At 39.6% G+C, this 15,822-nt stretch overlaps 1 protein-coding gene across 6 annotated transcripts; it reads right to left on the bottom strand.

Annotated features, from left to right (window-relative positions):
- Positions 1-1,682: 1,682 nt before the first annotated feature.
- On the bottom strand, positions 1,683-14,601 carry LOC128448958 (grainyhead-like protein 2 homolog). 6 transcript variants are annotated; one of them, XM_053431855.1, is made up of 15 exons: positions 14,463-14,601; positions 13,798-13,984; positions 13,264-13,701; positions 13,099-13,151; positions 10,919-11,171; positions 10,674-10,821; positions 9,267-9,361; positions 5,961-6,119; positions 5,779-5,836; positions 5,414-5,559; positions 5,271-5,308; positions 4,148-4,233; positions 3,964-4,049; positions 3,753-3,817; positions 1,683-2,731 (listed from the first exon to the last, which is right to left on the bottom strand). In XM_053431855.1, exons 1-15 carry the CDS (start codon positions 14,474-14,476, stop codon positions 2,617-2,619), a joined length of 1,941 nt encoding a protein of 646 aa, XP_053287830.1. In that variant the 5' UTR covers positions 14,477-14,601; the 3' UTR covers positions 1,683-2,616. The 6 variants fall into 6 exon arrangements, with proteins under 6 accessions (XP_053287830.1, XP_053287831.1, XP_053287832.1 ...); XM_053431856.1 differs by having other exon boundaries at positions 5,414-5,553; XM_053431857.1 differs by having other exon boundaries at positions 10,674-10,785.
- Between the last annotated feature and the right edge of the window lie 1,221 nt (positions 14,602-15,822).

Here is a 15,822-nt window from a genome sequence, read left to right as displayed (position 1 = left end):
TAGTGCATGAATTACTTTTTCCAAGTCTGGGTGTGAAATGTTGGATTTTGGAGATGGATGGATGGAATATATTCCTTTAAATAAAATTCTGGAATTAGATTAATTGATCAAGTTAATTAAAAAAAAAAAAAATCACAATAATTATTTGGGGGGGCTGAAGAACATTTTAGGGGGGCTTCAGCCCCCACTAAAACAGGCCTAACAACGCCCCTGGTCTGGACCAAAGTGGTGGATTGGCCAACGCTGCTGCATTTTGGCTTATCATCATCAGCCCTGATCAAACCAACCAGATTCAGACCCATTTTTCTCAGATGAAAACTTTGCTTTCCAAAGATAAGATCACTGTGCTCTGTCACACTGATTTCATGATTTTTATCCTCCAATACAAGAAGGCACCTGAAACAGTCTGTTCTACCACTTACTTTCTATAAGCTGCAGGCTCCAGTAAGTATACTGAAGGTAAATGTGAACATCAGGATGGGTCACACAAACACAAATGTGGATGTATTTATTCTGAACGCATCAGGTCATGAACTTTTTCATGTTGTACGAGTTTGTGTTTTGGGATAGACTGTCACTTTACAAAAGACACATTTCCAGCATTGTCTGTAGTTGCTGTGCACTCCTCAAATAATTTGGAAGATGACAAGACAAAGAATGCCAAACATGGTGCCAATTGTGAGGGAAAAGTACAAAATTTTGTTTTTCACTATTTCATAACTAAATTTGTCTGTGTACAGCTCGATGCACACACAGCACCTGTTCCATTTAAACCACTAACCCCCAACATTTATGGGGCCTGGGCACGAAAACCTTATTTTTACTAATGGGAAAAGATTATAAATATATATATATATATATATATATATATATATAATATATATAAATATAATTGGATACCAATATAACTGCAATATTATGTGTTTTTACTGGATATAACTGATATATTTTCATGGCTCAACGCCAGCGACAGCCAATGTCTTGAAGCATCTTGGAGGTCAAGGTCACTGTAACAAATGCATCTGCTCAGAAACACTTTAAGGAAGTTTCTTCAAATTTTGTGTAAATATTCAATTTGACTCAAAGATGAACTGATTAGATCTTTGTGGTCTAGGGTTAAAGGTCAAAGTCAATATGCCCTTATTTTTTTGGTGTATCAGGAACACTCATAGGGGCCTCCATCAGTGCTTTGATGACCTGAGTAGAAATTGGAGGTCAAAGATCAAGGTGACTCAATGAAGCCTTTCAAATTTTGCACAAATGTTCTTTTATATTCACAGATATAACTGATTCGATTTGGATGGTCAAAGGTCACGGTGGCCTCACAGAACCTGTTTGGGCTTTTTCAGTATATCTCATCTATGCTTTTAGTGGATGTCTTCCAATTTGTAACAGGTGTCACTTGTACTCAAGGATTAACTGATTAGAGTTCAGTGGTCAAAGGTCAGAGTGACCTTGTGGAAGTCTGGAAAAAATGTATTTGGACTGAAACTAACAAACTTGGTAGAGGCATAGAACCTCGGTGCAGTATTTCTAGTTTATTTATAAAAGCCATTCAATGCCACTTAAAAAAGCCTTGATAGATGGCGTCTTATTAGATAACATAAGCTGCAAAGTTGAACTTAGATGCTGAATCTTTTTAATAAAACTGCAAATAATAGTTAGAAAATAAAGAGAAAAAGTTGAATACATATACAACTATTTATTGGCTCATATAAAATTCAAGTGCATGACGCATGTGGAGGATGGAGAAGCTGTGGGTGGAGCAGATGGAAACAGGGACAGAGCCATTAAGACTGAAGCTCTGATGTCTCACAGTCGTCTTGGACAAGGTTGTGTATATCTACAAGATCTCATAAACATGTCTGCACCCTCTTCAGTGAGAGAAAAAGCAATGAACATAACACACAGTGGGATTTAAACAATTTTACAGCATCCTACAGCCTCGTTCCATTATGATACCTGTAATTTAAGGACTGTGAGAGATCAGCATGTAATCACAACCTGGGGAAACCCTCTTTTCACTGGCAGCAAATGGAAAGAAAACTATTCAACTAATAAGAATATAAAAAGAATTATTAGAAAGACGGACAACCAATAAAGATTATATTTCACTTTCAAGACAAGTTGAGAAATAATTATGAACATATAAAACAATAAGCTGTTACCTTAAACAGCTGACTTTCAGCAAATAACAAACCTGCTTGGGTCATGTCATTAAAAAGCTCCCTGCTGTTAATTTAAAAACAACTGTCCTCTTCCTGTGAAACTACAGCAAATTGGCTGGATGGATGATTTATGGTGATCTCATCTCAGTCACAGACAGACAAGAAGTGTCAGGAAGTGTAGATAGTGAACACGTGTAAAGGAAAGATCAAAAGATTCTTCCCACCTAAAAACAGATCCATGAGTTTTTAATAGTCAGCCTGTCTTTTTACTGCAGGTTGTCGACGCGCACTCCAGCAGGTGAAGAGTACAGAAACGTTTGTTACCATGATGACAGTTCTGTCATCTAACACTTTTATCACTATTCACAATTATTACACATGGCATGGCTTCACCGAACACTGATACCCTCTTTCTGACTGATGAGTACAGAGCCTGGACAAGCAACCGTCAGATCTCAGACAGAGTCACCCGCAAGGAGTCTGCTGAGCTCTCGATGGCCAGGGTAAAGGTGTCCTCGTTGGAATAATGTTGGATGATGTTGTCATCCATGTTCACTAGGACCCTGAGGAAGACAACACACACATTAACATGTCTTGGTTGATTCTCTGAGTCAGTCATATTGATAAGGTGACTCCAGGGATGATGCTGTCAGATATTCTATTTATCTATTAAAATCTAGAATATCGGCTGTGGCTAAGGAGGTACAGCATGTCATCCAATACCCGTCCCCCCTCCCCAGTTATGCAGGAGAAACTGAACCATAGTATGACTCAAACTGGCCCTGATGGCTGTGCAAGCAGTGTGTTAGTGATAGAGAAAGTGTTGCACATGGATGCACTTTATAAATGTTTGTGTGAATGGCAAAACTGTAATGTAAAGTGATTTGAGTGGTCACCATAACTAGAAAAGTGTTGTATAAATACAGACCAACTGGATGGATCGGCACCAAGATTTCCACATTCATGGTTCTTAGATGATGTACCGGAGACATCTTGGTGATCCTTTGATTATTTTCTTGCGCCACCTCTAGTTTGTGGCTTTAAATGAAATGTCTCAACAATGATTGACATTTATACCAGTTACCAGGGCATTACACACATGAAATTCCAAACCAAGGACCATGTCTCTGTGACATCGATCACATTCCATGCAGCAAGTTTTGGTTTAACGTTGCAAAGTTATTATGACATACATACATACATAATAACCTAGTTGGGCTGCGCCTACCTACACTTGGATTGCTTTGCAGACAGGCATTTGTCTTACATTGGCTTGTAGTCAATTTGATCATTATATTTGCTAACGTTTTTTAATTAAGTACATAGAAATTGAATTTGTTTTGTGTTTGAATGGATCAAATGAATTACTTTAATTACATTGCCCCTGTGACTTCATCATGGTATTGCTACAAGAAATGTGAAAGTCCTCATCGTTCAAACATTATATCGTCTGAGAGGATAACGAAGAGGATGAACAAGATCATCTACTTAGCATCAGCGTGTGAGCATTCATATTGTGAGCATGTTAGCAGACTGAGTTAGCACTGCAGATTGTTCGTGGTGTTTCTGGGCAGTTTGACTCACCCTTTCTTGCTTTTTTGATAAACTTTGGCCCTCTTGTCAACAGGCAGTGCATATTTCTCTGAAATCTGTGAAGTAACAAAGTTGAACTATTTAATAAAATATATAAGTTTTCCAAAAAAAGATAATCCTAAAATAAACACAAACTATCTAATGTTTACAACATTCTATGCTGCAGTTAAAACCTCATGACAGTACAACTTTTAATACTCACTGCCTCAATCAGTGCATTGAGGGTCGGGGTGTGCAGCATTAAGGCATCAAACACTTCATCACACTCCTTCCTCACATACAGGAGGACTAATAGGGTATAGGGTAAACAACACAAAAAAATATTTATATGCAGTTATATCTTTTACTAAAATGCAACAAAAACTTGGAGAACGCAAAAGACAAACCTTTCCTTCCATGGTCTACTCTGCACTTCTTAGGGGGACAGACGGCCTCCTCAGCAACACAGGAAATCCTCTTCACCACAACACTCCTGAGATGTGTACATAAACATACACATACCATTTAAAGTCACACTATTTCACGTCTGTTGAGCAGCATCATTAAGTGGATATAAATCTGGCTGATTGTGATAGTAATGGTGGATCCTGTATCGTGTTGGCATGTGATAGTGATGGTGGACCACGATCAAGGTGGCAGCTGATGGTGGATCCTGATGGCGGTAGGGGATCATGATGTTGTCTATAGTGGCATCTGATCGTGATGGTTGATCCAGATCGTGGTCGATGCTGACCATGGACTATGATTACAACAAGACTGCTTGATATACAATATTTCTCCTCAGATACTCGACCATTACTGACAATAATCCATCATTTTTCAATGCTGCAAATACCCTTATCTTTCTGATGTTCTCCTCTACACTACATCTATTACACTTCTGTCCGTCCTGGTAGAGGGATCCCTCACATGGGGCATTTTTACCCTGTTGAAATGGTTTTTCTTAGTAGTTTTTCCTTACTCTTGTTGAGGGTTAACGGCAGAGTATTTGTGAGTATGGGCTATACAAATCAAATTTGATTGATTTATTCGATCGATAAAGATGGACGACATGACAACTCCCCAAAAGTGATGCTAAATAATCTTGATGACCCTAGAGCTACCTTCTTCTGATAACTGTCTGAAGAACCATAGGTGCTTGTGTGTGACAGTGTTGTAAAGTGTGATTCACTTCTCACAAGTTACATGGTGTAAGAACAGGTGTTTTGCAGACAGTGGAAAGGAAAGATGGCCTTTCGCCCCATTACAAGTCAATGTATATCTGTATTATTCTGAACCTGTTATTTTGAAGGTAAATTAGCTGATCTCCTCCTCTGTTCATCAGATGTGAAATAGAGAAAAGTAATTGTCCCCTATCACAATTTTTTAAACCATGCAAAGCATATAGAGACTTCAGGGAAGGATCATAAAAATAAAACATTGTTACACAGGTTTCTCATGGGTCACAGAAGTGCAACACATGAACATTTAGAGAAAACCAGTGTAAATAACAGAACTGATGATACTCACCCATCTCTGTCAACCTCCTCTGTGTTAAAAGCAAACACCTGCAAATAGCGTAAAACCCATTATGAATCACACTGCACCAGAACATTTCCTGTGGTGTGTGTGTATGCGTGTGAGAGAAAGAGACACATAAAGGGTTACCTCACCTGCCCTGCTCTTTGCAGGTTTCCAAAGTGGAGGTCAGGAATGAAGAGGACAGGCTGGGAGTCCAGGTCGGTCATAGCTTTGAATAGTGTGCAGTCAGTCCTCTTAATGTTAGAGGTTGGCCCCGAGCTGCCATTTTTCCCTAATGCTCAAAGAGTGTGAATTCAGCAACTGTTACCGGGCAACACGTCCAAGTAAAGGCACCATCAGGTTTGATTTCACTGACTGTCCTCTCTATTCCATTCAATTTCATGATTTCCCAGAAAGTGCTTTACACCCTCATTTAGTCAAAATTCAAATCAAGCTGGGTGACTAATCATCAATAAACATAATGGAAAGGAAGGAAGGAAAACTATTTTTTTTTTACCTTTCACCCTCTTTCTCAGATGTTTCTTCTCCTCATCACGAAGCTTCCTCTCAGCACCCTGCAAAACAACAGCGGGTTACAATAAAGTGCAGACTGCTTACAAAGAGTTAAAGTAAAGAATTGAACCATTCTCTAATCATTGACCAGACCAGGCAGTGGACCGTGCCGGCAGCCTTCCTCACCTTGTCACAGAAAACCTTGATCTCGGAGAAGGCCCTGTGGATGGGTCTGCTGCTGCAGCTGTTGTAGCTATAGGTGTCGATCTGGATGATCAGAGGCATCCCCTTCACGCCCTTCTGCGAGGAGAAGTCTGTGCTCAGACAGTTCACAGAGATAAAGACCTGAGAAACAAATATAAGACAGAGGGCTTCATTTCTGGAGGGGTCTTTGATACAAGCAGTGGAAGAGATGTGTATCACACAGTGATCATGCATTAGTCCTGGGAATCAATGCACCTCTCATATCTGAATAATTGTATACATTGCACTGTTGGCACACAATTGGCCTATTGGATAATTGCATGAATGCATGAGTGGACACATGCTCCTAGTAAACTGCACAGTAAGTTAACATATAGCTTATAGCAATGAACGCATATCACATACAATTTTTGTAAAGGCCATATTCACAAATCACAATTTGCCTCATAGGGCTTAACAATCTGTATAAGGTGTGATATCCTCTGCCCTTAACACTCAACTAAAGTATGGAAAACTACTAAAAACAAAAAGCCTTTTAACATGGAGGAGAACAACAGAAACCTCTGAGTGGGTCACAAGTGAAGGATCCCTCTCACTGGATGGACAGAAGGGCAATAGATGTTGCGTTTAACAGAGCACATCAACAAAGTAACAATATATAAAACACTCATGAGAAATGACAGTGTCTGACATATATTGAGAGGCATATCTTTTTTTAAATAGTTTAAAAAAACAAATAAATATATAAATACATTGATTTACACAGGTTTCTCAAAGTTACCCGTGATGGTAGGAGACAAAATATTATTGCATTACACTTCTGTCTATCTTATCTGAAACCTTAAAGTACATAACAAGTTCATCACAAGTAAAGAATAAAAAGTGATGTTATTGTCTGAATGAGATGTGTAGTCAAACATGGTGTATTGGGGGAGCTCTGATCTTCTCCCAATAGCAGGTGGTGTATTACAGTTGATATTGAAAAGGTATCACTCTTTTTTCTAACAACTAAAACCAATTATTCACCTCATATCAGCTGATGTATGATTTTAAAACCCGTTGTTGTGAAACTTGACCTGACTCATAAAATGTGCAGTGACAATTTAAAGGGTCATAGATTCTTGAGTCACAACAGCAACAGCCCCAGAATCAAGACTAAGCCGAGACAACTCCACCACTTCTCAACACATTACTTATGGAAAATGTTTTACATGCCGACATACAAGCTGGAAATTTGGAAATATGGAAATATCGACTGAGAGGAAAGTGTAACTGTGTTACTGAACCAACCGAAATGCCAGTGGTTTAATATTCTTCCTGACCTGATGAAGCAGAGTGGAGCTGCTGAGCAATTGAATTTCAAAATCACAAACAAATATTTAACCACTTCACACTGTAAAGTGTACACATTGACGCATATGTTTTCCGTTTTTCAGGGAAAACAACCCTTGAAATAAAATGACAAAGCCCAAAGAACACGGTTTAAATATATTTGAAACATGTTAGACATGTATTAAAAATACTTCAACCATGTCAACACCAATTATCAATATATCATGATCATTTTAATGGATGAACCTTGAAACCTTTCACGGGCACCTTGGCAGTGGTCCACGGATCACTTTTTGACATATGGTTATTCTAACATTTAAAATTACATAATGGAATTGATTACAAATGAGTGATGACAATGTTTTTTGTTTTTTTTTAATTCATGTAAACCAAAATTAATCCTCCAGTTAAACAGGATCAACAGCCTGAGCAGCAGGTCGGTGAAGACAGATAACGGTAGAGATTCCTCGCCTTGACTCAGCAGCAATTTTCCCACTACGCAAGCACCAACAGCATCGTGTTGGAACCTGCAGTGGAGAGGGCTGATCGCTTGTAAGGCCTAGAGCACAAACAAGCCTCCAACACACCTCCGCAAATCCACACCTCCACAGACCCAAGCCATTTAAAAATCTCAACAAGTGGTAAAAGCATTGCTGCAAGTGTGTGTGTGTGTGTTTGTGTGTGTTTGTGTGTATGTCTGTGTGTGTCTGTGTGTGTCTGTGTGTGTCTGTGTGTGTGTACAAGCTCATGAGGGCAGAGTGAGGTGACTGTTTTATGTTCTACGCTCAACCAGGCACAAACAAGCAAAAAACAGAGAGTTCCTGCAGGAAGTGGCTCATCTCCTCTATCAGTACATCTCCCAGTAATTTACAGTGAGGGTGATGACTGTTGCCTGGCAACAGCAAAGCCATGCCAAAACAAATGATTGGGATAAAAAATTAATACGTCAACCAATTGGATTCTTATTTAATAATAATGGAAATCAAAATGTCTCTGTGGCACAGAGAGAGAAGGGAAGTGATAGTGGAGACATGTGAGCCTGCATACCTCCTCACAATAACAGACATGTTTACATTGAGCCCTAGTCCTGTGTTAGTCAGTATGGCTAAGAGAGGCCTGATAGGGATCATCTTGACCATGAGTTGTAAATACTGTGATAAAGACTCTAATTTGGTACACTTACAGACCAAATCATAAGTTTATATGTTTACATCCAAACCTTAGAGTGTGAGCATGCAGTCACTTATTAACAACAAAGAGGCTAAGGCTAATGAGAATGTTTTACATATATTGGTACACACATCTTGCAGGTATTCTAGTACTGGAAAATGTAATGGAAAGTCACTAATATTCATACTATGGGGGAATTGAAGGGCTGTACTAAATTGTTTAGTAGTGCAGAAACTAAATACAAAACCTTATTAAAATAAAAATTAAAGATGTCAACCATATAGAGGGTCAGTTAAAATTTTTGTTAAATTTTGTTTAATCAGAGCTACGAACGTTTTCCATACATTCTCAGAGTTCTTTAACTCCACCATACAATGTGTGACTGAAGAGGTATGGCTTTGGTGCTCATCAATTCAGCATGTTCTTCCATCTCTGCTCTGATAAATTAACCATTTTCTTGTCCTCACTTAGGCTGGATGATCAACTCAAGGAAGAGTTCTGGTGTTTCCAAACTTCTTCAATTTACCAATTATTATGATAATTGTGCTTCTGAGAACGCTCAGAGCCTTAGAAATGATTTATACCTCATAGCTTGCCACTATTTTAATCGCAAATTTCTACAGAGATATCCTTGGACTTCATTGCTTGGGATGCACCTCACCATAATTTTGAGCGCCACAGCAAATAAGCATTTAAATTAGTCATTATGGGTTATCCAGTGAAGATTAAAACACGTTTTTTTAATCACAGTACAATCTCACAATTCTTCTTTTGCTTGTTATTTACCTTGGCTTCGTCACTGACGTCCCATGTGAAAGAGACAGCATTGTAGGCAATTTCCTCCACATTCCCAATTGTACTGAAACTCTCCTTGTAGTCAGCTGCGTGATAAGTGAAGATCAGAGAAAACACTTTTGGGTTCAGGGAAGTTTGGTGTCAAACCTCATGACATGGCAGGACACAAGCAATGATAAAAACAATATAAAAGGACATTATTCAAAATCCCACTTAACTCAAAGTATTCAAATATTGAAGCAACTATACTTCAATTGTCAAAAATAATCATTTTGATTCTGCTGAGAATATATATGATTGTAATACTGCTTTATCAATGTAGTTTTACTGACTGTGAAGGTTTTCCATAATATATTACTACATACAAATATAGTAGTACACACGTTCATCTATATTAATACAGGCTACTTTGGATACAGTTGGCTAGTTTAGTCCAAATTACTTTCCAAGAGAGGAATCTGAAACATGTTTTTTTAAGTATCACAGGGTCAAGCTTATAAATGATATGTGAGGAAACTATGTAAAATGTATGTTGTGGTGCAGTATTTCCTTCCAAAATGTAGTGGGATGGAGGTGTAAAGTAGTATAAATTGGAAATACTGATTTCAGATAATAATCTGGCATTTTCTCCCAGAATAACTATGCGAAACAAATTGACATTCTAACGCTAGATACAGATTTCCATAATGCCTTTGCCATTTCCTCTCAACCTCTGTTCATGTTGACATGAACTTGCCACAGACAAAGTCACCAATGTGAAATCTGTGGTTCATTCCTTAGAGTATGAAACCACAGGTTGAGGCCTGTCTCTTGCTGAGAGGACATGGCCTTCCTCCAGGCACCATCCTACTACTCCAGTTAAAAGCTATGCAAATGCAGACCTACTGACTCCCTTGACACTGAGCTGGGAGGATTGAGTAGTGACAGTTATTAAAATTATGTAGGGTTGCACTTCAGGATATGCGACAGGATTCTTATGCAGCCTTCCTGTGGAGTTTCCACCTGCATAGTCTCTTTTCACACCTGGTTCTGTGCAGTTTAGGTGTCAAAATATCTATATCTGAGTAATCTATATCTGGGCACATATTTATGGTAAGTTTATGCCTGTTTACATTTTGAGATTTGCCATTTTAATGAGTGTCCTCGCCTCTCCAAGTGCAAATGTTATACCGAAACAAGTCCCTCTCACCAAAAACACGATTTTGCATTGGCACTGTGGCTGCACCCTGAGCTTATCACCACCAAAGACAGAGATTTGTTTGAAGAAACTAAAAAATATATTTTTTTCCGTTAACAGAATGATATGTCTGCAGCCAGACCATTCTCCAGCAAAGACACAGTGCTATACAGATCGGTCTATGGGAGACTATCCTGTCAGCACAACAGCAATCATCTTACCAATGTCCAGGACCCTCTGTTTGGCAGTGTGCTGACGGGAATGCCAGTATTTCCAATTCTTCAGCTGCTCGTCTCTGCACTTTTCTTCCCCAAAGACAACCATAATAACACTCTGCGGTGCAGGATAAAGGATCATTAGGCCAAAAATCTAAAAGAAATAAAACATTTCTAAGCAGGACATGGTTTCATGCTAACCAACAAGAAGCTAACAGAAATATACCTCTACACTGTCTCCCCTCCCTCACCTGTACAATACTGTCCCACCGTTGCTCAGAGCCTCCCATGGTGCATTGCTCACTACTGCATGGGCTCCCATCAGGCCCCTGTGAGGGTGAAGGTCGACTCACCCGCACTTTGCCTCTGTGCTGACGTTGGGTTGAACTGAAGGCGATCTCGGACAGGGTCAGAGCATAGAACTGTCCCCGATTCAGGTAAGCCATGGGTCCCTCTCCCTGCCGCAGCGACATGCTGGCCTCGAGACTGTACTGGAAACTGTCACTGTAAGAACACAAGCATGTGTGGAACCATATGACAACCCATCATTAAGATGCACATCTGGAACATCTCCACAGATAAAATAATAAATCAAATAATAATAATTGACAAGAGTGCAAATAAAATGGGAATAAACGATATCACCTTTAATAAAAAATAAAAAGTACACCAATACATTTTTAAGATTTAGCCCAAGTACCGTTCTATATTTTTCTAATTATCATACAATTAATACGTCTTAAAACACAGATCTGAGATTTGATCACCAGTGGAAAGGATAATGTCAGGGTAACCATATATGCAAATCATCATATCAGAATAATTTATCAATGACTACACAATCAAGCTGGTAGAATTGTTTTTTTGATAACGCCTGGAACAGTTCATTAACATAAGTAGAAATATTGCACAGCGGTTGGATACATTCCCCAACCAGTGCAGTTACCAGCTACATTTAAAAAAAAAGTCCAGATTCAAATAAAGGTCACTGTGACCTTTACCTTTGACATCTAATTAATTAATGTTTAAATTCAAGTGACAACTTATCAATATGGAAACTTCCTCAAGGCGGTCTTGAGATATCACATTTAAGAGGCCAAAAACGTGTTTGGTGAGGCCACCATGACCATTGCCTACCAAAATCTACTCAGTTAATCCGTGAGTCCAGAAGGGCCTGAAGTGAACTATTGTACACAATTTGAGAAATTCCTGAGATATCACTTTCAAAAGGCAAAACACAGATACCAGTGACATTGATCTTTAACTACGAAATTCTTGACCTTCGACCCCCAGGCACCCAAATCCAGTCCAAGTGAATGTTTGCAGCAAAATTAAGGAGATTACCTCGAGAGTGGTGCAGTATATGTACGTACGGATAGACAATCCCAAAACATAATGTGTCCGGGCCAGTGGCTGTGGCCAGTGTGGAGGCCTGAAAAAACTGCTAAAAATCTACATGGACAATTGTGATTGTATGTACGAGTATGTTTTCATGATGGCTGTGTTGAACAGGAGGAGGAGGTTACATTTCATATACGTCATTTCAACAAAAACCAAATTATGTTATTTTACCCAGTATGAGTTTACAGATTTGTCTGATGACAATGTTTGGGTGTGTGTCAGTGAGCAGATTCATGAGGGAGTGAAATAATTAATGCTTTGTGACAGCTACTATGAAAAGATTTCACCCATTTCAAAAAAATTAAAATCATTATGTGGCTGTCAGTGTAGATACTGATAATGTATGGGTACTGAGAAAAGTAAAAATATGTTTGATTCATGTCCATGTTCATGTTCTATCCATGTCCATTATTAGTCCCCAAAGGACTTTTTATTCTAATTCAATGTTTTAAAGCAAAGGACAAGATGGTGAACATCCCAATGATATTTAAAGGTCTTCCTCATTAGTTTGATGATAAGTTGCAGACAATGAGCAGATGAAACTGTAGTGGGTCAGAGGATACCGGCTGACTGGACTGTCCATATGTGGCCCAAAAGGCAATTTGTATTCACATAGTAAAAAAAATTTGGACACACGTGTCCTAGACCAAGTTCGAATGGCATCTGAGTCATCGGATCTCAGGACACATTTGGGGGATTTGAGACCTGAACTTATCACTTGTGATTGGAACATGCAGGTCAAATGTTGACAATAAGTCTGACAGGGGTCTTTGCATGAGTGTGCGAAATACACAGTGGCATTCTGGGGGAGTCCCCCCCCCCTATCCAGTGCTCCTGTGTTATGCATAGAGGAAGGAAGAGGAAGCCGTATTTATCGCATTGTTTCTTTCACGGAACTTGACAAAAACAGTGAAAATAGTGGATTACCATCTTATCTTTTAATACTTCCGTATCAGAGTGTTCTGTGAGCCCACAGACAAAATGTTAATAATTTGGACTTCCAGTTTCTTCATGTTGAATTTTAACTTACCCAGATCGACTACACTGGAATTCATCAGGTCCTGAGGGACTTCTCTGGTACATCTGTAAGAGAAGAAGATATACACTACGTTTCATGAGGAAAACAGTAAATGACGACACATCAAGCAAAAAGTACAAATAATGTAAAGCAAGACATAATATCACCTCCACTCACCTCTCCTTCCACAGCTTCCTCATATGTGCTATCTGGAGTGCTTCTCTGTTCATCTTTCAAGTATCCACACAAGGACAAATCATAGCAGCTCTGTTTGTAAACCATCTCTTTCTGCTCTCCGGTCTCTGCTGGATAGGAACCTCCACAGGAGGACTCTCCCATAGGCTTCTGTCCCTCTGTCTTGACAAGAGCAAAATATACCCCACCTTCACTTTTACCATCTCCTCCTCTAATGCCTCCTGTGAGCCCAGTAGAGTCGTACTTGGAGCCCTGGTGTTCTATAGTGGTGCTGTTGTTTAGAGAGAGGTTGACAGGCATGCATCTAAGAGCCTGAAGACGCTGATCTAGTATTTCCAAGTTACCACAGTTATTGGGCCCAAGAGCAGAGGGGTCTGCAGGTTTTACACAACTGGCTGCAAGTCTCCTCTCCCGAGGAACCTGACAAGGTTATAGCAGATACAAAAAAATAGGATCATAACCAAATCATTATGCACTGTGTTGCTGTTATTTTATTTTATGTAACTTTTTTCTCACCTTGTAGTAGTCATAGAGTAGTCCCAGAGCAGCTGTGCTGTCCTCGTCTCCATTGATGCTCATCATTGCCTTAGTGGCAGCAGACAGAGGGTTCTCCAGGTAGCCCCTCCACACCTCATCATCACCGCTAAACACCCTGCCCGAGGTCGTTGACGCTTCGTTTGGTAGTACCACCACCAGCCGTTTACTGAGAGGACAGCAGAACAAAGGGAAGAGACAATAAGACATGTTGTTACTACTCATTCCCCGAAGCCTCTTCTGCCAAGCCACGCAGTCTGCCCCAGGCTGTTTCTCACCAAACCTCCATCTAATTGTCTGCTGCATGTGAAGTTTGTTTATTCAAGTTCACTGAATAACAACTGCTTGCATTAACCACATTTAAATAAAGAGAAAAATAAAGTGAGTCAGTGCTGAAAGTATCAAGCTACTGTTTCATGATCAAAATAAATAAGATCAATAAGTAAATAAGTCATTTATAAGTTATTCGTCAGCACAGAAGAGACAAGCTCTCAGTCCCAGAAAGGCACCGTTTTTAATATGCAGAGTGAAGTCAAAGCTTAGTACCTGTAACATCACCATTATATTAATCAAGTAAACTCTGTTTCTATGATGCATTTAGGGCATTTTATCTCTCACGGAGCAACTGTTGAGCGTTTGTGTCTTACCTGTCCATGTCCATGCTGCCTCCCCACTCTCTGCTGTTGTCTGAGACTCACTGGAGAAACTGGACTTTCTAGTTGGAGCAGGTGAGTTCGTGTGGGACACTGAGGATCAGGGCCCAAAGGAGGCGGGTCGTATTTAACGTCTCAGTTCAAACAGCCAATGAAATCATTCACTGAAATCATTACGCAACTAAATATAGTCGAGTACCATGGATGAATGTGTTTAAAAAAAATTGTTAAATTAAAGAGAAGGAAACCCGGAACCTGAACAAGCGGCGCGAACAACAAAATAAAAGTGTCCTTGCTGATTGGTTTAATGTTTCTACACAGATGGCACTGACAGGAGGAGGCGTGACCTGACAGGGTTTTTCTTGTTTATTGACGTATACACACTTACGAACACAAACGGCATCCTCCTGAAAACATATCATTGTCATTTTGTGAAAATTACTCATATCTAATACGAAAGAAAAAGTTAAAAAAAAGGAATAGAAATACAAACAAAACATTATAAGGGAGATGATAATAATTTATTGTGTATATTGTACGTTATCAAGTATTTTCCCCAAAATCTGAGGGGATATAGATGCATTTTAAGTTTATGGTTATTATTGAAACAAATTCAGATAGATGTTGTAATTTAATACAAATTAGGAAAATATTAGAGGTGTTCTGAAGCACTCAGATTTACAATGTTCATAAACAAAACCATAACTTTGAGTACTGGTATTAATCTGATGAAGCTTTGAAAATCAGCAGATAAAACGAGGGAAATGTTGAAAAGAAAATGCTACAATTTAGTTTCTGTCTTTACCAACTGAGTTTATATAACGTGTCAAGGATTCAGGAAAGTATAGAATGACTACATCTTCAATCAGGTTTTACAAGAACAGCAATGTAACTTACTTTGACTGAAAGTGGTGCATTAATTAGAGACAAAGTGACGTTTATTGATACGAATAGCTACATTCCATTTCTCTCATTTGATGATGAGACTGATAAAGCTTATAGTTAGAGGTAATTAGTGCGGCAGAACGTTACTTGTTCTATTTTATGACACATGACACACGGAGCTTCTTGTTTGTTGATCGCGCACCGGGGGTCGTGGTGGTAGACCCAGTGTGGCGGATTCTGTGTCGTGTGGGCTGATCGTGGTGGTGGTGGCGGACCCTGTGTCGCGTTGGCATCGGGTATGGGCATTGGACCAGGACCGCGGCGGCGGCTCGTGGTGGGTGGCGGTGGACGGTGACTGGAGTGGCGTTCTGGTCTTGATGGTGGATCGTGGTCCTGCTGGTTGCTGACCATGGACTGTGATTGCAGCGGGACTGCTTGGCATGTCATGTTGGGGTTGTCCTTCGGGATG

This window comes from Pleuronectes platessa, chromosome 10, assembly GCF_947347685.1.
Source record: "Pleuronectes platessa chromosome 10, fPlePla1.1, whole genome shotgun sequence".
In the NCBI taxonomy this organism is placed as follows: domain Eukaryota; kingdom Metazoa; phylum Chordata; class Actinopteri; order Pleuronectiformes; family Pleuronectidae; genus Pleuronectes; species Pleuronectes platessa.
The sequence above is the reverse complement of the archived record's forward strand: the minus strand, read 5'-3'. Positions and strand labels throughout refer to the sequence as shown.

Excerpts from the sequence above, each read along its gene's own strand:
- LOC128448958 (XM_053431855.1), bottom strand. Across the intron at positions 13,702-13,797 it reads TACTCTATGACTACTACAAG|GTTCCTCGGGAGAGGAGACT; the intron begins GTGAGAAAAAAG and ends TAACCTTGTCAG. Across the intron at positions 5,560-5,778 it reads TCTGAGAAAGAGGGTGAAAG|CATTAGGGAAAAATGGCAGC; the intron begins GTAAAAAAAAAA and ends ACACTCTTTGAG.